Source organism: Cardiocondyla obscurior, linkage group LG09 (genome assembly GCF_019399895.1).
Source record: "Cardiocondyla obscurior isolate alpha-2009 linkage group LG09, Cobs3.1, whole genome shotgun sequence".
In the NCBI taxonomy this organism is placed as follows: Eukaryota; Metazoa; Arthropoda; class Insecta; order Hymenoptera; family Formicidae; genus Cardiocondyla; species Cardiocondyla obscurior.
Window position 1 is genome coordinate 3,259,708 of NC_091872.1, and position 21,686 is coordinate 3,281,393.

Below are 21,686 nucleotides of genomic sequence, written 5' to 3' on the forward strand. Positions count from 1 at the left end.
AAAGTCATAGCAGATTTAATGTTTTTTTTTCTTTTATATATATACAAATTCCTTCGGTTATTAATTTTTTTTTTTATATTGTAATATATAAAGTATATTTTGATATTCCTATTTTCCGAGATTCTTCATAGAAATAAAAATCGTGAGAAACTGCAACAACTCGTAACATAAATTCCGTAAATAACGAAGCAGAATATTATTTAAGAAATATTGTAAAATGAGATAACTAATCTTCATATAAAACACACGTAGCCATAAACATTGGACAAATATACAAAGAGAGAAATGTAACTCCTTTTTTTTTTCTTTTTTTTCGATTAGTTACTTAATTATATGTAATACGATATTATAAACAATTGTATAAATATTTAATCAATATTATAACGCTAGATTACATGCTGACGCAAAGCGAATGTTGAACGTAACTTTACTGTTCTTAAATATCCCGTGTAAAAATTTAAAATGATAACGATTCCATGAAGCAGGTATATCGTGAAACTTATTATGCATGTCGATAGACAAACTAATTGTAACTAATCTAATTTTAATTCTCACAGTGTCACTCTCTGTGCGAATTCTCAATTCCAATATTTTCAGCTTTCACAACTTTTAACTCTAGAGTGTATACAAATGCACAGCATGACTCTACGTCTAAATATCTTTTCTACCGTGAAAAATAATATCGCATGACTTCAAAAAGAAAAAAAAAATTTTTTTGGAAACGTTATGTATATATATACAATATAATATATGAGATATATATGAATATATATATATTATATGTATATATGTATGTGTTATAAGTATTATAAGTATATGTATTTTAGTCACAGGTCTAATTTTGTGCCATAACGCTTTACAATAGATTACTACAGCAGCGATTATAAACTTTATAAATTCTTTTATGTGTCCTCCTTTCGAAGTTTATTAAATATAGCAAAGTTATCACTACTATTACGCCAATATGTATCTAACACCTTGTACGTAGTGTCTCGGGCACTGCAAATTTGCTGTCGACTTTAGATTCCTTGGCAACTTCGAAACTAATGCCACTTAGCACGATTTCTTAACATTCGATATATTTTGGCGACTAACAATACAATATGAATTAAAAATCTAAATCTTAATCGCCAAATTTCTGTGATCCAACTGTAACTTGTCAAAATTATCAACGCATCGATAGCGAAGCAAATCTACAACTTTCAACTCACAACTTTCAATAGTTTGGCCTCTAACAATTGCAGTCTGGCATAAAATAGCCTGAAACACTACGTATACAAGGATTTTTCAAACTTGCTTGAAAAGAATACAAGGCTTTACATAGGTAGTATGTCAGTTTCTCTCACTACTTTTAAATGCTGTCGTATTTTAGTAATCGACGCAAAACTGTCGACTGCACATTTAAAACATCTATATTATCTGAAATTAGAGAAGTTCGACACTTCGAGAACTGTTTTGTATTACACAAAAAACACGTGTTACAAGAATATATGAATCACATAAGTGTCGTGAACATCCAAAGTCTTATACTATTTATTTGATTGCCATAGAATAGGGAGAAACTAAATAGGTGGAAAACAAACAGTCATTAAATTCTACATGAGTTATGCGTATGAAAATTATGCTATCGCACAGCAAAAATCCAAGTGTCCTTCCGTAAAAAAGAAAAAAAAAAAAGAATTAGATAATGCAGAATTTTCTTATTCGTACAATACAATCAGACTTCTTGTTTTATGAAGTTGTCGAGCTGATTTCCAGATCAATCGTTTTACTAATTGCAGAATTTTCTCTCAGTCTCCTACTTTCTTATCGTAATAGCACACATGCAAATGTGCCATTTGAGTAATTGATTTGCCTTTCACTTTATTTCTCATTCACGTGATGAATATCAGTAAAGGAATATTATAACAATTCAGAAAACGAAACTCGTATTACCAAACCTCATAAAACGAAGACTCGACTATAATAAATTTTTTTTACATCTGAATAAGTTTCTATTTCATCAAGAGTAGTATAAATGTTCGAAAATGAGACATTTTATACTTTATGAAATATACATTGTCACACGTAATTGCAATTAGATGTTAAATATAAAAGTATTAAAAAGATAATAAGATAAGCTATAAGTACAACTGCCATATAATTTATTATCAAAGTGTAAAGTATACTATTCTTTTAAAATAAAAATATGAAACATTAATTAACATAATCAAATTAAATTATTTTGTATCAAAGAATTTCTGCATTATATTTTCTCGTAAGTACAACAATAATTTTCTGTGCAATAACCAACAAGAGAGAAAAACAAATTCGAGGTGTGTTAAGATTCATATATTAAGCTAATGTCACTTGTAGAGTTCACGCAGTCTTTGTAAATATAGCATATCATTAGATGAGTTTCAAGTAAATTTAGAAAATATATGTTCACTATATTTGTTTTTTTATGATTTACGTTGTATGATTTACGTTGTATGATGCTGAAAAAAATTGATGTGTTTTGATAAAGACTAATACAGTAAAGCTAGTGCAAACCTTTGTAGATTATTATTAAAATAGAATGATGAGATAAATGAGCGTTTTCACTTTATACAGTATTAATATAAATCACATCAATTCCTACCAAACTACAAAATTGGAATCATATTTTTGTCTATCATTTAACACCAAGCTATTTGTAACTCATTGATCACTTTTTAAATTTCATCAAATATTAACATCAATTGAACGCTTATTTCACTTTAAATATATGTGGTTTTTGGAAACCAACAAGAGTAAAGGCAACATTTGTTAATTTTTTTTTCTTTTTTATGAAATTAGATCTATAAGTTTTCATAAAGTCGAGGTAAATATCTTTCGTCTGAGTACTTTTCCACTACAAATCAACTAATCATTTTCAAGACTGAAAATGAGAAACACTCATTGCTAAATTCATACAACTTTACATCAAAATGTAATAAAATCCACGTTTCTTACATATAACTTTGCTAATATCTTTTAATTATCTAATATTGCTTTGCTAAATAGGAAAAATATTCACGTAACATATTGTATATTACAAAAATAATGGTATTAAAATCTAATAACAGATTTTTGTCCGAGAAAACAGTATTAAATAATGTAACAAAATTTTAATAGTTTTCCTTCAAAAATATTAGACATCAAAATTTTCACGTACGAATTAATGCAATATCACGTAAGTGTTTATTAAGACTTTTCTTTATTTTAAATGCATAACAATAATGAAAGGCACAGAACCGTATAGAACCATAATAAGTGATTAAAATGGCACAGATTTATCTATTATTATCGTAATAAATTAAAACAATATTAATCGTACAAATAACTAATTTCGGATTAATAAAAATCCTTAAATGGTTAAACGTTATAGTTGTAAAAAGGAAGAGAAAAGGCGACAATCAATTCCACATTTAGATGAAACATATCATTCAGAATTTCTGCGGTGTGTCTGATATATCGTTTGTAAAATAGCAAACACTCCCGCATCGTTGATTTGAATGAGTTCTGTCATTGGAAAGAAAAGTTTTACTCGTGCTGAGAAACTCGTTGTTTAACTGTACCCTAACTGCACTTTGCGGCATTGACAAAGCCATTTAATAATACGTGCGTTTCGTTCGACGATACTCGGCGGATCGTTTACTCTTTGGTTACACTCGTCGTTACCCATGCCGATGCTACAGTTGTTTTGCCATTGACTACCCTGGTTCGTCTGATTAGTGCCGACCCAAGAATAGGGACCCAACGCCGAATCGACGGAACTAACGCTGTCGAAGAATACGGGCGACGACGACTTGGAATCAGGTTCCGTTATACGCTGATAGTTATCCGAGTCCAGTCCTAAACGATCAAAGAAATTCTCAAGCTGAGTCATTGATCGCGGCGGGCGAGAGAATACTTTGCTGGAGCGCCCGTTATCTTGGCGCCAGTATCGATCACTAATGTCTGATTTCGATCGTAAGATCGGTCGACCGCGACCTTCCTTCCAACCGTCCGAAAACCTAAAGCGACAATTAAAGTATAAAACGTGCTGTTAATTTTCTCTCTGATGAAAGCGAAAAGCATCTGAATACCTTGAGTTACAAGTCGGGCTGTAGTCTGTTTGGCTATTGCTACTTTCAGAATCCGGACTATAGTGTCTCACAACTGACGGCGGTGTACCGCCAACGTAGCTTTTCCTCGATCGGTCTTTCTCGGTAGAATGTTGCGTGGATGCGCCGCTATCTCTACGTATATGAGCCCAGCAATCCTGCGAGAAATTAAAGATGATTAAGGTCAAACGGTCTTCTACTTCAGATATATATAACTTTTATCCCGCATGTACCTGTATTCTGGGTGCTGGCTCGCTACGATGAGTACAGTGTCCAGAAGATCCGCCGGAGTCTCTCGCTGTCGCACCGTGACTTAACTTGCTAGAACCCGATGATTTCTGCGTTCGTCCGCCCGAGGATAATACGCTGCTCGCATCGCCGCCACCGGATCCCAAAGATCGTCTAATATGGCGAGAACTGTAAATGAACAAAAATTATGCCAATCAATCACGTTTTTACCAGAAATCGGCTAGAAAAATTGTTGAGGAACCTGCTAAATGTAGCAATTTGTTATCAAATGATGACTCGCGCTGAACCACCTACCTACGATAACAGACCGCGTCCCGTTTAAAACTGTGGTCCGAATAATCCGAACTAGTTTCATAGTCCGGGCAATTGCTCGTATTCGTGGCTTGGTGATGAGCAGACGGCTTCGCAGACAATTTCGTGGATGCACGCGGCGAGAGTGATGCCCGGCGACGCGTGCTCGTGTGAAGATCCGGTAGCGACTTGTGGCATATTGTATTTTCCACCGACTGAGAGCTGTTCGACTTCCGGGCGGATCTACCGGAAGTGTGCGAGTGCGAGTTGCTTCTGCCGAACTTAAAGCGAACGTCCTGAGGCGCGCAATGCTGCGGAACAAACAACGCCACGTATAACGGTACAATCAAAGCAGCGTTCATTGATAAACGCGCGCATAAGTTTTCTTAACAAAAAACACGCATGTACACGTATACGTGTACCAATATACGCTGGAATGCGTCGCAAAGTTTAAAATAGCGCACGATTATGCGGGAGATGCGCGGCGGTACTATAAACGAGGTGGAGATCAATATGTCGCGACTTCTTTCTCACCAGAACACGATCATCATCCCGACAACCGGGCGATAGACTTCCGGGCGAATATCGAAATTTATCCTCCCGCGTCGGCACGCCGTTACTCTGCGCCGTACTCTGCGGCGGGCTGTCCGGAAAGAACATGTTCTCCTTGCTGTCGGTGTTCAGCAGCCGGCGCAGCTTGGTCTGCAGCTCGCCCCCGGTACCGCTCGGGGGTCCCGAAATCGTCCGTCTTTGAGGAACCGGAACCAAACGTGGACTCTTCGGTGGCAGCGCGGGTGGCAGTGTTTGTTGAGGGCTCAGAATCCCATCTACTACAAAATAAAAAAATGTAGACTTCAACACTCGGCAACAAAGTATCGTTATTTTACAGTTCGCGATATTTTACTCGAGAGTGCGCGATTAATAAATATAATCAACGATTAATAAAAACGTGACGAAAGGGGCCGGGTATTCAAACGGCATCAAGGGTGATTCCTGAAGCTAGAGCTTCTTCGCGCGATAAGGTGATTAGATTGTCTCGGTACGTACTGGAATCACCCTCGCGCCTTTCGAGGCTTGCGAGAATTCTCTTACGTCTGTCCTGTTCGTGACACGAGGCCCAGCAGCAGGGCGGCGTCATGGGAGCTGGTTGCAATTGCGACGGCGACGTCGGCTGCATAGGGCAGGCGGACGAGTTGCCGGTGCATTTCCGCAGCAATCTCGGTGGCGGTGCGCCGGGTGCGCTCAGTTGAGACACCTGTAAGTGGCCGCTGTTCTTCAGCTCCTGCTTCCGGTCCAGTACGGTCTCGCTCTTCACGTAGAAGGCTTTCGTCTCCTGCAGCAACTCGACGGCGCTCTTCCGCTTCCCTGCGGCGCGCACGTGGCGCGAAGAAACAAGAAAAAAAAAAAAGAGGTAAGTAGGGTGAAGACCACCGGCGTAAAATAATCCGTTTCCTGGAAGGAGACACCGCTTTCGCGCCAAATACCCGGTCTATTTAGTTGAACCACGTGCGACAGCCGGGTCTCCCTCGCGTAGCCGGTAAATTTATGAAAGCCGGCTCTTCTTTAGAACATTAGCTCCCGACAGGGCCTCTGATCTCCGATATTTACGCCAGGCTTATCGAATGCCCCGGAAGTGTCGCATTTCATACAGGTATACCTCGGCTTGTTTTCGAGGCCTCACTTTTTATCAAGTGTACTTTGCGGGGGAAATCTGCGCGCCGCCCGCTCGAGCCACCCCATTCATCCCGTCCGCCGATACGAATTTGTACTTATTACCGAGATAAAAACCCGCGCGCAGAAAATTCTCCATCGTGCACCGCCGATACCGTATACGAGAGCGCTTTATTGTTTCGAATAATTGCGGGTACTGTTTAATATTCAATCCACGCGCGCGGGAAGCGTTTATTAAGAAACGTGATGAAATGCTAATGCCGAACGCGCGAATGGCCGGTGCATGCGAAATAGAGTCCCGTCGCCAATTAGGGCGGCTTTCGCATATAATCTTACTTATACTAATTGCCAATTTGGCGATAATTTCGCCCCGCGGAGATCCGCCGGCCGGATATTCCCGATATGCGGGGAAGTGTGGATGTCCGCGCGCAGCGCGGGGGAAAGCATTGAAGTCAATTTGATGCCCGGTTTAATCAACAACGCGCGTCGAGTCACCTCGTTATCAGTCGCTTTTTCGCTATGCCGTTTTCTTTTCCGCTATCGTCGACGCCCGGATCGACACGTCCGCTCGCGCGGTATCGACGTCGCTCGGCATCGTCATGACTATGCCACGCGCGTTCGCAGATATCTGGCGAACGGCTATCCGCGGCTGTGCCCGCCGAGGGCAAGTGTTAACGACGGCCGAGCAACGCCAACGAGCGGCTGTTCTCCTTCTGTTTTCGCGTCGCGACATGATTGACGACTCGCGCCCGTCGTCCAGCACGCACATGTCTCCGCGGAGAACGGCCAGATAAAACCCTGGGCGCTTCTCCCCGGAGAGGCAACCACCGACCGCGATAATGGCTGGGACACATACCGGCAACGGAGGAGGAGAGAGAGAAAAAAAGGAAAAAAAAAAACCTTCCCTTGACAGGCAAAAGAACACGTCAAGGCTGTGCATTATATCGCAACATATGGCGAAATTGGCGAGAAACATGGTAAAAACGAGACCTTTATCGCTTCACGTCTCGCCCGTCTATCTCTTCATTGCGTTCCGCGCTATGAAATTACATTAATTAGAAATTAATCGTAATGCCGCTGAACTTACAAGTTACCCGATAGCATAATTACTTATAATTACTCGTTTACGACTTATCTGCAATTATATACACCGTAATTTATCCTATCTGTCTTCCTTTCAACTTGTATTTAATACGATTTAAGATATGAGCGATAACGTAACTTTCACGAATTAATCATCTTCCTTTTCTCGATACAATCCTTTTTTTTTTTTTTTTTTTCTAACAATGTTAAACTTCGGCGGACGCCCGTCAGGCGGTTTTTTATTCGCGTTTAAACAAGTCTTCTGCAATTAGAGCAAATTAATGTCGATCGTTGCGTCCATAGGTCACTATCGCGGAGTGTATCGGCGACGTGTTATCGCAACGTTGAATTTGTTGGACTGAATCGCGGCACTGGGCGCTCGCTATAAATTGTCGAAACGAGGCTATCGGACTATCGGCACCCGTCCTTAATCGGACGCGATGCGACCGCGCACAATGGAACGTTAATGACGAAGATAATCCGAATTGTCGTAAGGTCGAAAAATGGCACCGGGCAGTTTCTCATCGGGGACGTAAATGCGAGACGCGTAATAAACCCGCGGGTGCCAGTATATTTAGAGAAGCGTTGTATCACTTAAACGTCTCTCGGCGATGAAATAAAATGCTGAAAGTGGAGCGGAAGGGACGGCGGTGCGGAATTCCTCGCCGAATAAAGCGATCTCGAAAATTAAAACTCGCACGCGGCGTAATAAACTTCAAAATCGACAGTATTTCGCCTACCTTCCGAGCTTTTGCCGACGTAAGCGTGCTGATTCGTTCGGAATTCATCGGCACGTGACGGAAATTCGTCTCGCATCTGGCGGAATTTCAATTCGAAAAACGCGTGATTTCTTTCCTTTTTTTTTTTTTTTTTCTCCTCAACGGTGCCTTGACGCATCGATTCGAGATGCGATTCGCAAATTCGCAATGCGCTGACTCTCACCTGTATGGTCGGTATGTCGATGATGATTCCTGACGTACGGCGGCGCGGGATGCCTGGTCTGCTGCATATCCCAGTACGGGTTCCGGCTGTTTCCGAAATTGTTCACTCGCGTCTGCTGCGAGGGCGAGGACGATTGCTTGCAGGGCAGCCGGGCCATGGCAGTCGTCATTTTCTTCACGGGTTCTAAGCTGATTGCCTCGCGAATGTCCCCTTCAGTTTGTTACGCCGTCGTCTCAGTCCCATTTTCGAGCTATTGTCTCCTCTCTAAAAACGAACGAATAAAAGCGATCGTAAGCGAAAGGATATTAATAAACAGGTACGATCGGCACTATTGTTCTCCGCGAGATATCTCTTACGCGATGAGAGACCTGGGCCTGCATCGCCGAGCCACGTCCATCGGTTTTTTTTTTTTTTTTTTTTTTGTGGAAAACCCTCACTCGTCACGAAGTCAACGAACTAATTTTATTCACCGGTTACATTATTGTCGGAGGCGTAAATGTCGCAGCGCGACTTTGATAAGCTTAATTTAGGGGCTATTGTTCCGCGGGAGTGTTAAGAAATTTTCGTGCACCGTATTGTGGAGTAGAGCGCGCGGAGCCGGCTGGCTCGGAGTATCGAGTGGGAAAGTGCCAGTTCACGCGGCCGGTTTAATATTTATCGGGCTGATTGCATTCAATGCTATCGCGCGGCCAGGTGCCTTTCATTACCATGACGGCCGACTCTGTAATGCAGGGGCTGCCCTGTCTGCCTGACAAAAAGATAAAACGCCCGCGACATCCGAGTAGCACCTGTACCCCTCTTTAAATCCTCCCCTATCAATGGCCACTCCAATTTAGATCGCGACAGAAGGGCACGTCACTCGATCTCGACAACTCGTGCCCGTGGATCTCGTAACAATGCCGCCTAAATTGGCCGCGTAAGCAGACGAGAAGGGTGAGTTTCAATCCCGCGTATCGAAGTAAAAGTGTTAAAATAGCACGATCGCGAAGGAGAGGTTTATTAAAGTCAGCCACGTCCGTATATCGATATATATTGCTAATAAATATGATATATATTTGCAATTAAGAGTGAAGGTCTTCGGACCCATCCATTTATATCTATCGGACGAGTGGGCAGCGCAATAAATTTCAATCGTAAGCTGATTTAAGCAATTTGCACCGTAAAAAGAATCTCCGCCCGTTATCCAAGTGATATCGTCTGGTTTACTAAACCCAGCCTCGACTAATTAATTGACAAAGTACAGACACGACAGACACGGCTGGGACAACTTCGAGAAAAGACAAAAGACTAATTACTAATACGTCGACAAATTATGAGAAGCGCTTTCCGCGAAATTCGTGATTTCTTCTTCTTTTTTCCTTTTTTTTTTCCCCCCCACGCGGTTCGAGATGGCCAACTCGAGGCTGGGAAACGGTACACCTTCCGTTGTTGAGGCAGCGAAATCGTTCGACTTGACCGAGCAAAAAGCTCGACGGCGAGTCCTTCTCCTTTACGAGAGGACTGCAGACGTATTCGTGCCGCGGGGCCGTGCGACTCTTCGACCCGGCGTGCCCGTGCACGCACGTGTGGCACGTTAAAGCGGCGGATATCGTGTGTGCCTACGTGTCTGTCGTCGCCGACGATGTACTCGGCGAACGGTATCCGTCTGTGCCCGGCGCGCGTATACAAAAGCGTGCGCGTAAGTGTCGAGATGTCCCGTGTGCTGGGATACCATCGCCGGGACATGCATCGCCGATCGCGTCGGGCGTGTAAGTATTCGCACGCGCCGCAGGTAAGCCGACACCGACGTGTGCAGTTCTCGCACCGATCGCCATTTCCCGCCGAGTCGGCGAATTAAAAAGAGGTCTATAAGCGCGACACCGCACCTGTCTTTCGGTCGTTAATTCAAGGTTTTACGGAGACGTTGCGCACGACGGTAAAAATATTAATTACTAACGCAATGCGTGGCAAGAAAACTCCAAGCTCCCAACTTCTATCGTAATCGAAAAGTTCTCTTGACACTCTCACCTTTCTCGATAATTGTTCAATTACCACCGATGTGTGCGTGGCACCTCGCGAAACCGATGTAGGCCACGGACGCACGTATTTGCTCGACGATTTTCCGCATTTTTTTTTTCTCTTTTTTTTTCTTTTTTTTTTTTTACGCGGAAGACACTCCATCCTCGTTCGTCATCGCGTGTTTCGCGCGCGTCTCCCGTTAATAATTTAGTTCCGCGCACTCAAAGAGATGAAACTCCGTTCGACGGGTCCTCGGCGAAGCCCCGGGTGTCCCGTTCCGTGAAATTATCTTATCTCACGTTTTATCTCTCAAAGTCGCGCCGGAGGAGCGGTGTTCCGATCGCCCGGGCGCAAACGAGACGCCAAAATCAATCGCGTTGTCTCCGAGAAAAATTGCATCGCCGTTGTGTACGCGACACGTCGAATCGAACGAGATCGAAGTAACACACCGATGATCGCGTTATTGCGAGCAAACGTGACGGAACTCTGAACGGCGGGATCCCACGCGCGCGCGTTATGTGCACGTGTGCGTGGAGAGATAAAAATCCTCCCTCTTTTCGTTCCTGCCCCTCGACCTCCCTTCGCGTCGTCCTCTCTTTCTCTTTCCCCGCAGCGGGAATTCTACGTTTTCTAACCGAGTTTTCTCTCCGCGACCAAATGTTCACGCCGTGGACCGTGCACGCTGGCGAGAAGAGGTAGAGGAACATGCCGGTAGAAAGACCTCACGCATGTCGCACGCATGGCATCCGCCTACGCGCAACCACTCGCAGCATCCTACCTTTACCCTCGCCGTTTGTTTGGACAATCTGCTAGATCAGGCTGCCTACGAGGATCCTGCCAACCAGCCTGATCCCTCGGCGCCATTAAAAAGGCCCTCGCAGGCGACCGATTACAGAAATTATTTATCGCAAACGATTACTCAGAGCTGCGTGAGAACTGTACTCTGCCGTTCTCTAATTTCGTCTTCGGTGACGAGAACAAAAATTTTCATTATTTTTGCTAATAAAATATAACTTTTTTTGTTTCAGATAAAAATCCAGAGGAAGACTTTCGTCGAAGGAGCACCAGTCTAACATCCTCGTTAATGTGGCCAAAGCAGAGAGAAGGAGGAGGACCTAGGAAAGGCATCGAGAATCGGAGGAGCAACCCCCCATTGGTAAGGATCAATTTTCTTTTTGACTTTGACGTTTTAACTTAATTTTGTCGTATTTAATTAAAAATCAGAGGCGCATAAAATCTTTTTTTTTCTAAGTATTTATTGAAACCTCTACAATTGAATTTTTTTCATTCATCTGTTACAGATTATCTCACCAACATTCCGCCGAAGTGTCGCACGCCGAAACAATACGAATACGAACCGCAGCCGGTTCGTCGGCCGCTTCGGGAGTTCCGCAAAGTAACCGGACGTCGTTTTTTTATATAAAATTTTTTTTAACGGGAGTGTCGTGGACCATCGTGCGAAAGTGTTCAATAAAAAATTAATTTTTGACAGTAATTTACCGGGCGCGTTCGCGAGTGTCCAGTGCGCGGAAGGACGACTCGACACGTCCCATCTGAGAGGAGGAGCAGGCCCGGGACGGGCATCATGCATCGGCGGAGCAACTTTTAGGTAAATATAAATTTTTCTTTTTAGAAAATCAATTTAAAAAATTAATCTTTACTTTTACATTAATTTAACTATCAACATGTCTACATTAATATGTTCTATTTTATGTTACAGTCACCGGCTGAATTCTACAACTCCGCTGAAGCTCATGCAGATTGGTGAGTCGCATGATTTTTCTTTTTTCGTAGTTTGTAATTGGGGTCTCTTAAAAAACAGCGCGAGCGTAGAGCGCGCATAGTTTCTTCCAGTAGAATAATTAATTTTTCGTGAGAACGGACCGGTGAATAGAATTACACGTTAAAACCGAGTCCTCGTCATCGGCAACGTTCACGTGCCGTTATTGCGAATCGAAACTCTCCGTCTCCACATGCGTATTTATAAATCCGTCGTACATTTAATTCGCACGGGCAGGCAAAACTGCACGTGTACCGAGGTAAAATTAACTTCGTTGTAGATCGCAATACGCCGGAGTAAAAAGTCGAACTTGTCTTATATTTGTGGACTGAAGTTATATATGCGGACCTAGTTTACAATAATAGAGATGATAAGTTATTACCTTGCACACCTGTGAAGGGTCAAGATGTGCGGAGGACGGCCGCCCTCGCCTTTCGCAATTATGTATTTTTATCGTCTCGAGAAAAACGTAAAATTTCACCGAGTCGTAGCGCAGAACGTCTTAACTTATTTAGTAACGCAGGGCTTCACCCACGGACCCTCCATAAACGGTCTACATCAATTTTTTAGCTCGACTTTTTTAGTTAGACTAGAATCGCCGTTCAGCGCCCAGAAACACGACAAAGAGCGCTAAGATTTTACAGGCCGTTAAAAGATTTTACCGCCCCGTGCCTCTGAAACTTAGGGCCCTTTCACCTTCGATCGTTCGAGGCGCAAGAAGCGCCCGATGTCTTTCCGGTAAAATCGGCCGCAGGCGAATCAAAGGCGCCGTCATTCGGATGAAAGGAGGCCTTTGTACGCCCGGAAAACACACCCCGTGTTCCGCGGCGCCGACGGATGCGTCGGTTGCGTAGTCGACGGCCGCAAAAACGTCGATCCCAGCCCGCGTCCCGTGGTCGTAAAACCAATCGACGGATGTGTCGAATGAATCCGCCTGGCCAACAGTTTACGGGTACGCGCGCGGCAATTGACCTACATTGTGCCGTATGAAAGGGACCCTGGCCCGGGACTTGAATTATCGGGACACCGGCGACGCACGGGCGTGAGGGTGACTTAATTAACCAATTATTGCCGCGCGATAGAACAGCGCGCGCGGTCGGTGGTCTTAGACCTCGGAGGGACAGAGCGAAAGGGTAGGGACCCAAGGGTCCCGAACACCGGGAGCCTTGCCGCGCCGGGGAAATGCCGGGAAGCCCGTCCGAATCCGGGACAAGGCGATTGAAACGTCAGCTTTATCCTTGAACGGCGCAAAAGGATTCTCGGGTCTCACGACGGAATCAATTCGCCGCCGCCCTCCCCGCGGCGGTTCGCGTTCTCACCTAAACTTACCTATTGGCAGGTCCTATTGAGCGCGGTGGAATCGAAGGGGTCGGCAACGCGGAGGGAGAAAAGACGCAGATACGTTACATTTAAAATATTTCTGTCCCAGCACGTAGCCTTGCTCCACATACAGCTCGCTATTTTCCTAAGGCTTACCAGCGGGAGATATTTTTCTCTTTCAATGAGAACGTCGAGCGGAAATTAATGCGGCTATCACGTGCTAAACCGAGTTCATGTATCGCGCTTAAATTTGCGCGGCTTAACGCACAGCGTACCTACTCCCCGGACATCCGTGCATCTATTTTATTTTATTTATTTATTTATTTATTTTTTTTTTTTTTATTAAAAATATGATGTATATTTTATTACAATTTTTTTCGAACTTGTTTCCCTTTCGAGATTGCGCAGTTAGAAGAAAATTATTTTAGACAATTAAGACTCGAGTTCTTTGCGAAACGATTCGCGCGCCGTTTCCGCTCGGAACTTTCTGATTATTTGCTACGCTCAATAAAACGCTAGCCTAGCATATCCAACGGTCAGCGCGGGGGGCAGGATGTGTCCATCGTGTCTAGTTCCGCGTAATTTCTGCGGGCAACCAATGGTTCGCCGTGTACGCGCGGGCGGCTAAATGCCAGTAATTGTTCGTTATTTCGTGTTCCGCAAAGCGGATTACACGAATTACGCCGCTGAGGGAATTAGAAACGCCGCGACGACGCCGGCGCTCAATTTTCCGAAAGAAACCGCCGGCTTTCTTCCGCGTTCTCCGTAACTTTTCCGACGCAACGTCGACATCGCAGTCGTTAGCGCGGACAAAAGCACCAAAAGCTATCCGCCGCCGGGAAGGTTTTTCTTTCTTACGCCTCAGTCTTTCTCCTCGACGACAATGACGTTTGAATACCCGCGCCTCTCGTATGCGCGGCGGGACTTATCAGTTTATTGAATGAGAAAGGGCGCTTCTGGAAATAAACGCGGCCGCGCATCTCGCTCGTCTCGCGACTGAATAGAAAATCGTCGGGATGCACGTGGATGTTCATAATGACCTTCACGCTCAGGAAACGCATATGACGTAGAATATCGGCCTTTCTGTCGGCATGTGCGACCGATTTCCGGTTCCCGTCTCGGCCAATATCAAGCCGCGTCAGCCAGTCGACGACTTCGACGGCTCACGTGCAAACGGTTCCTTCACGGCTGGCGCAGTTATCTTTCCGGTCCCACGATATGCGATATGTAGCCTAGGCGTCGAGATCGATGAGATTTTGACCGGGAATCGGATCAAGGAAGAGAAATTAACGTCGACGTGCGAAAAGTATCTCCCCTCGTGAGTCTCGCGAACGAGATATTTTTTTTTCTTTTTTTTTCTGCGAACTCAAAAACTTGAAGAACGGTCGACCGCCTGTCGCGAGGCTTCGTCAAAACACCCGGCCTACGTCATTTACGCAGATTAAAAATTTTATCGCGCGCGGAAAGTTTAATTAACCGTCGTTTAATTAATCCTCTCTACGGAGGGGTGTATTCACGCCCCGAGCCTTTGAAGAGCAACCCCGGTAACCTTCACCGGCCACGTAAACGGAAGGTTAAAGATATCTCTTACACGTCACGTCGCATATAATGACGTCGGTGTAACCTTATGTTTTTATAGTCCAGTTTTACGACACGTGTCACGCAGAGTAGCCAGCATCTCGTTACGTAAAAGCGCATATAGGACCTCAGCGTCACTCCGCACTCGTAATTTTTTTTTTCTTTTTTTTTTTTATGGCATCATCGATGAGAGTTTCATTCAATTTACGTATCGGAGCAATTACGTCAGAGTTATCTCACGCGGAGAAAATCGCGAGCGAACACGAGCTCCGTCGCGAAATTCAGGCTTGTAAATTGGAGAACGCGTTTATTAGCCGTAATCGATTTCTTCTTTTTTTTTTTTTTCCTTTTTTTTATATCGACTCGATCGTCTCCCTTGACAAGCCTAAAGTCTCGTTTGATGCGTGAATTCTCGACATTATTGTTAACGCACGATGCGATATCGCAGGCGTCTGCGAAAGTAAAAATAAATCCGTTGACATCAGCGGAACGCGGCCTCGGCCCATTGACTTTCGCCGTTACTTCCAATATTCCAATTCATATCTGCCACGCGTTTATCCGCAAGTGTTAAGCAAAAGGAAGAGGGATTTGTTCCTGTCTGCACACAATTCTACCGGTGATGCCGCGGATCGATACGCACCACTTTCTCTGACCACTCGACGGTGCGCTATTTCCACCTCGCTTTTGACATTGAATTTCAAGCTCACGCGCTTCTCGAGGAGACAATAGATGAAGTCGCGCCGTAGGAGCGAGCAACGCGGACGAAACCTAGATACGCGATCCAAACGTGGAGTAATAAGATCGTTTAGAGCCTGTCAGCCGTGACGCCTCTCGCTGATATTACCGACAAACTCGTTTCAGCTTCAATGAACGGCGAATTTAGAGGGCAAATTTCAATCCAGCGGTGGTCTCTAAATAAAGACGGGACCACTTCAGCCGGTTAAACAAAAAGCCGGATAAAAATATTCACGTCCTCTAAGTACAGTAGTTTATAATAATTATGTTTGCACGGTTTATACGATGAAAATACTTTGGAACAAGTAAACAGAGACGAGTTACGACATAAGATCGTTCCCAGGACTTTCCAAAGTCGTGAAAATTAACTTCGAAGTTCTTTCTTTTTTGTCGGAAAATAAAAACTCCAAACTCTTTCCGTAATTTAGTCGGAAATTTTCGTCTTAGGCAAATCTCGTAAACGTGCCTCGAGATAATCGTCGCTGTTCGATCAGCGTACGCTTCCTGTTATTAGACTCTCGCAAGGCGCTGTATTGGCAATCCTATTTTTTCTCCTAACAATTATTTGCAGGTCACTCGACGTCGTCATCGCCGGCGCTCCGGCACCGCTCTTTCCGTCATCGGGCGCGTTTTGACGCCGCCGCCTCTCCGCGGCCCTCAAAGTATCGCAAAGTGTACCGGGGAACACAACCAGCCGTATCTCCCGTGTTTTGAAACGCTCGCGTGGCTTACAAAAGGCCGTCCGCCGTGGAAAACCCCGGCGCGGAAAATGTCACGGCCTTGCCGCCCGATCGCGGCGTAAAATGGTATATCGACCTTACGCCGGCGACTCGCCGCGCAAAGGCATCGGCGAAATTAATTGGCAGATCGGCAAAGTTCGACCAGGGGAGAGTTTCGACACCCGACACGCGCCGCCAGGGTGAGAACCCGAAATAGGCGACGAACCCGACGAACGCGGAAACGGCATCGGCAGCGCGCGAAACATTGTATACGAAGGCGAGCGATGTAGGTTTAGATTATTTTTTAAGTGGGCGTAATATACGCGGATACGAGGCAGCATCTGCGGTGCAATTTACACGCGTGCAACGGTGTTAGCGAAGCATATCGGTGGAAAGACCAGCTGGCTACCCCCCTTCCAAGTTCCGGATCGGTATTAAGCGTGTTTTTCAAATATATATACATATATGTATATAGTTATACATATACATACAAATATATATATATATATATATATATATATATATATATATATTTATATACACATATGTTGCGAATGTCGATACAATGTAGAGAACGGGTTAACGGTGATCAAACTCAAAGTTACAATCCGCTGCGAACGCATCGCCGCACGATGCCTCTTTTCCGCATTTCTAATGGTAAAACATCGCTCCGGTTAGTTTACCACGAAGCGAACGATTAGATAAATATTATATTTCTACTAGTAGCGGACAATAATTTCCGTGTGCAGTCTTCGCCTCGCAGCGATCCTTTCCGATAGATAGAAATTAATTGAGAAGACGCGAGGAGGAACTGCGGAAACTTGGGGGCTTGAATTTCTTTATCGCGGCGCATAAGTAACCGCGAAATAATCAAAAGGGGGAAAGGGTTGTATGATTAATCGAGAGGGCAAAACTGACGGTATGAATTTACATTTTAACTGCTCCCCTTTTCCGAAGCGCGGCTGGAAGTGCCGAGACGAATTGCCGGCGAGATCTCGCGCGAGGTCGAGGCCATCGGGTCCATCGGGAGGGCCGAGTGGAGGAGGAGGACCTTTGGAAACCGGAGGGAAATCGTACTTCCGAGACCGCGATATTAACAAACGTTTCCCGCGATTGGGAAATCGCGTCGAAGCCGGTCGAGTCGCTCTCGAAATCTTGCGCGACCATCGGGCAGCTGCGGCGGCGTTTCCGGCCGTGTGAAAACCCCGAGAAGTTCCTCACGCACGCGGCCATTTTTAACGGATCGCAAATGCATAAAGCGTAATAATGACGGCCGTACCGTAATCAGTAACGTACGGGCGCGGACGTAACCGGAAAATGACGCCCCGTTTGTTTTAAAAGCTAGCGGTTTTCCACGGAAGATTTCTTACTCTCTCGCACACGTGACTGCGGGCACCGTGCGTTAATACGTGATAAAACGAGACGCGAGAGACGTGAGCGAGTTTTTCGCACCCGATTGGAAGCTAATGCCAAGGTCCCTTTTTTTCTCCCTGCTTGAAGGGTGAAGTCATCTTTACCGTAGCACGAGGCCGTGCACTTTGCGTTATCGTCTGTGGCCCGAGTTCACTTTTTTTTTTTTTTTTTTTTTTTTTACAGACGCGCGGAAGCTTATCTCGACGAGAGGCTATCGGTCACCGTGCACGTCTCGGTTTCTTTTCTCTAAATAACGTTTATTTAAGATTTGAATAGTAAAGAAATTTCAATACGCGGTAATTGTCCCGTTATCCGCGGGGTGATATTTAAAAAACCAAACGAAAGCCGGACGAGCTACTCACAGGCTCTGACTCGGAAAATATTAAAAAAACGATACATCAGCCTTAGACAAATAATTAAATGGAGCAGGCTGCTTTAATAAGCATTCTACGTTGACATAAAAGAAAAAAAAAAAAAATATATTCGTAATTACTTTAATAACTCGGCGGCAAGAGTTTGCTCTTTTATCGCGCTGAAACTTGATTCGAAAAGAAAGTTGATCTGTTTGAATATCGCAATTCCAAGTTATCGCTGCGAGAAAAGCGCGGAGTCTCCGATCTCGAAAGTCATGAGATCACACTTTACTCAGCGTTTACTTTTACTTCACGTCCGTCTTAATTGTTTGAGGGTGTGCCTTATCAATAGCCAGCGCAAAATATCGTTGGACCTTAATTGAGGACTATATGACTAATTAAATTCAATTCGTAAGGTATTGAAATAACGATGGGATATTTCGAGCTTCACGCTCGTTAAAAAGAAATTAGACGGAGATGACGGCTTAATCTCGAAACTAGTGCTCGGAAACTCCTTTTGAAATCTCTCGTTATTCCGAGCGTATCTAAGCTCTTAATTTTTTTTTCTTTTTATATAATACAAAAAAAAAAGCATCAAAAATTGTAATCACAATAATCGAATGAAAAGGCGGAAAAAAACTAACGACGTTAACGTAGCGTGCTGCTCGTTATTCGTTCACCGATAACAGTCGGCTGGATAAAGAAATAAGGAATTAAGTTTATCAAAATGGGAGTGAAATTGTATTGAAGCCCGACGCTGGACTTTATTGAAATACAGCTTATCTAACGATGAGGTAAACGCACCCGCTACGGGTATCTATACCACGATAAAAAAAGTTGAGCGCGGGCGATAGCAATCGGAAGGGACTTTACCGCGGCGTGCACACGCGACGCTATTGATTAAAGTAAAACTTGAGATTTTTTTAATCCCGAGTCCCCGTTCGTTCGCGGATCAATTACGATCGCTGTGGGCGGACCGATAAACCCGACGTCTTGAAGACTTCGCACAGCCTCCAGGATCCCCGAAGTTTTGCAAAAATAAAGATCGTACATTTCGCAACCGCGGAAAATACCGCGCGGTGGGGCAGCTTCTCGTTTTAATCGAGATCTACTCGATTCTCGTTCCGATCGTCATTCTTAAGATAAAAAAAAAAGAAAGAAAAGAAAAACAAACGCGTCGTCTCGCCGTTCCCTTTTCTTTCTCTGAAAGTACCCTGACTCGCGCGACGCTAACTGCAGTTCGTGAACGCTTCTGACCTGAACGCGAAAATCGATAGGCCGAGCGAAGCGTATCGCAGGTGAACGCGGGGACATCCGCGAGGTTCATCGGGGGAGGGAAACTGACCGGTCTTTCACGACGCTGGGATATGACGATAACAATAACGGCGAGAAGCCGTCTGCTAGTTCAATTAACTCGAGCCCGCCCGTATGAATATTCGCGCGACATTGGACCGTCGTGACCGCACTCCGCGGCACGACGATTTCGCGCTCGCGTTCCGGTCCACGCTCGGAATACCGTCAAAGGGCCGCGATGTCGATCCGCGGGCGCGTTTATCGCGCGCGCGATTGATAGACAATAGCATTCCAATTACGCTCCGGACAACGCGGGACGACGACACGCTTCAGGAAATTGTACCGGCAACACGAGAGACGCGACGCGAGCGGATTTCTTGCGAGAAGAGGAAGCCGAAACAAGATCCCTTCGTGTTCGGAATTAAATCCCGAGATTTTCGAGCGAAATGCGTTACAAGACATAGAATGCTACGTCGCTGCTTTATCAAATTAAATTGTGACTACGTTACGCTGCACGGTGCGTCATTGCGTTAGTATGATGTTACCATTTGTGCTAATACAATCCCGTGTTGATAGAACATTAATATTAATACCACCATGTAATTAATACGGCTTAAAATTATCGTAAAACGAGAGCAGCCCGACGCAACCGTGTTTCCACGCTCCTTGAATCGAGCTGGCACACACGGCTCGTAACTCAGGCGCGCCTTCCGTTATTTTTGTCATTTACGAGTGTAAAGTTTGCCGCGGACGCGTCGGGACGGAATCGACGCTCGATGCGGCATTATGCGCTGACGCGTGCTTGTGCTTCGTTAAAAAGCGCCGGGTAATTAAGAGCAATTAAGAGCGGCTGGCCGCTTGACAAATACGCGACGTCGTTTCGCAGCCGTTTGGGTTTTCGCGCCGTGAAAACGGTGATAAAAATTTCACCGACACGCGAGTTCTCCAAATTCCTTTTCCCCTCTCTCCATCTTTTTTTTTTTTTCGCACAGCGGGCTTTCGACGCGTAATTTTTCGGCGCGTTCGTGCCGCGGCGACGTGTCGAATTCTCTGTCCGGGGCCAACGGCCGATTTCCCAGATTCGTAGCTCGGACATCCGGCGCTCCTCAACGTAACCGCAACTCCCGATGATCAATTCGAAGCCCCGCGTGGCGAGCAAGAATCAATATCCGACGGCGGCAACAGCTGATCGGGCAACGTGTAGAAATATCGCACGCACCGACCGCCGCGCGCGATTCTCTTTTTTCTTTCTTTCTTTTTTTTTACATTTTTTTTATTTATTTTTTTTTTTTTTTTTTTTACTGTAGAGAATGAAAATCGTGAGATTTAAGACGCGCGTATCGGCGATCGCGCGGAGACGGGCAAAAAGTAGAGCGGCCGCTAACTAAGCGAAGGAACTCCGTTCCAGAAAAAAAAAAAAGAGAAAGAGCAAGAAGGAGAGAGGGAAAGGGAGAACGAAAAGCTGGAGCGCTCGGAGACGGCGTTCTCCAAAAGCCGCGCGCGTGGAGACGACGAAGGCGCGCGCGACAACACGCGACACACGGTGGGTGCCGTTGCGTGTGGTGCACGGAGGGCAAGGTGCCTTTCGTACGACAGGTTACTCACGTTGGATGCTGCGGCGTCAGCATAGCGGCGCTCCTGGGTAGACGAGGGACGCGTGCGATCCTCGCGCGAGGAGGACACGGCGAGCAGGGGCGCGCATCCGCGTCCAGAAGTCCCTGGGGCCGACGGGTCCGCCGATCCGATGTGCCTCCTCAGACTGCGGCTGCGACGACGGCCACGGCGCGCTCAAAGCGCATCCGGCATTTCCCGAGCGTGTGCTCTCCCGTGCGTAGGCGAGCCTGGCGAGCCCGCGAGGCGCCGACGATACTCGCCAGCGGCCACCGAGCCGAGAGCGGAGTGAGGTAAGAATAACGGCTCGCGTCTCGGCGGGACGATACCCGGCTGCCCGATCCCGCGGATCCCCCGCGATCTTTGCCTGCCTCCTCTTGCCTTCCGCGATCCTGTCGACTCGCTCGTACCCCCCAGGTGCACAACCACGAGATTACGGAGGCGCTTCTTAGCGGACTGAAGGCGGAAGGTACCGTGGTGACCGTATATACGTACGCGGGCAACGCGCGCCTCCTACCGGTTTGAAACCGACCGCCTCGTCGCG

The 21,686-nt window shown here is 45.6% G+C and overlaps 1 protein-coding gene across 2 annotated transcripts; it reads right to left on the reverse strand.

Moving 5' to 3' along the window:
* Window positions 1–1,293: 1,293 nt before the first annotated feature.
* LOC139105764 (dentin sialophosphoprotein) lies at window positions 1,294–21,604 on the reverse strand. Of its 2 annotated transcripts, none has more exons than XM_070662046.1 (8): window positions 21,137–21,604; window positions 8,343–8,606; window positions 5,739–6,011; window positions 5,181–5,473; window positions 4,650–4,957; window positions 4,340–4,523; window positions 4,089–4,264; window positions 1,294–4,016 (listed from the first exon to the last, which is right to left on the reverse strand). In XM_070662046.1, the coding sequence occupies exons 2-8, from the start codon at window positions 8,509–8,511 to the stop codon at window positions 3,569–3,571; spliced, it is 1,851 nt and encodes a 616-aa protein (XP_070518147.1). In that variant the 5' UTR covers window positions 8,512–8,606; window positions 21,137–21,604; the 3' UTR covers window positions 1,294–3,568. The 2 variants fall into 2 exon arrangements, with proteins under 2 accessions (XP_070518147.1, XP_070518145.1); XM_070662044.1 differs by having other exon boundaries at window positions 5,181–5,476.
* Window positions 21,605–21,686: the final 82 nt, after the last annotated feature.

What these genes read in the sequence shown, in the direction of transcription:
- LOC139105764 (XM_070662044.1), bottom strand. Translation starts at nt 8,511, where the DNA reads ATGACGACTGCCATGGCCCGGCTGCCCTGCAAGCAATCGTCCTCGCCC. An exon ending in TCGACATACCGACCATACAG is followed by an intron (nt 6,012 to 8,342) that starts GTGAGAGTCAGC and finishes TGCGCGCCGCAG; the next exon opens with GGAAGCGGAAGAGCGCCGTC. An exon ending in GACGCGGTCTGTTATCGTAG is followed by an intron (nt 4,524 to 4,649) that starts GTAGGTGGTTCA and finishes GTTCATTTACAG; the next exon opens with TTCTCGCCATATTAGACGAT.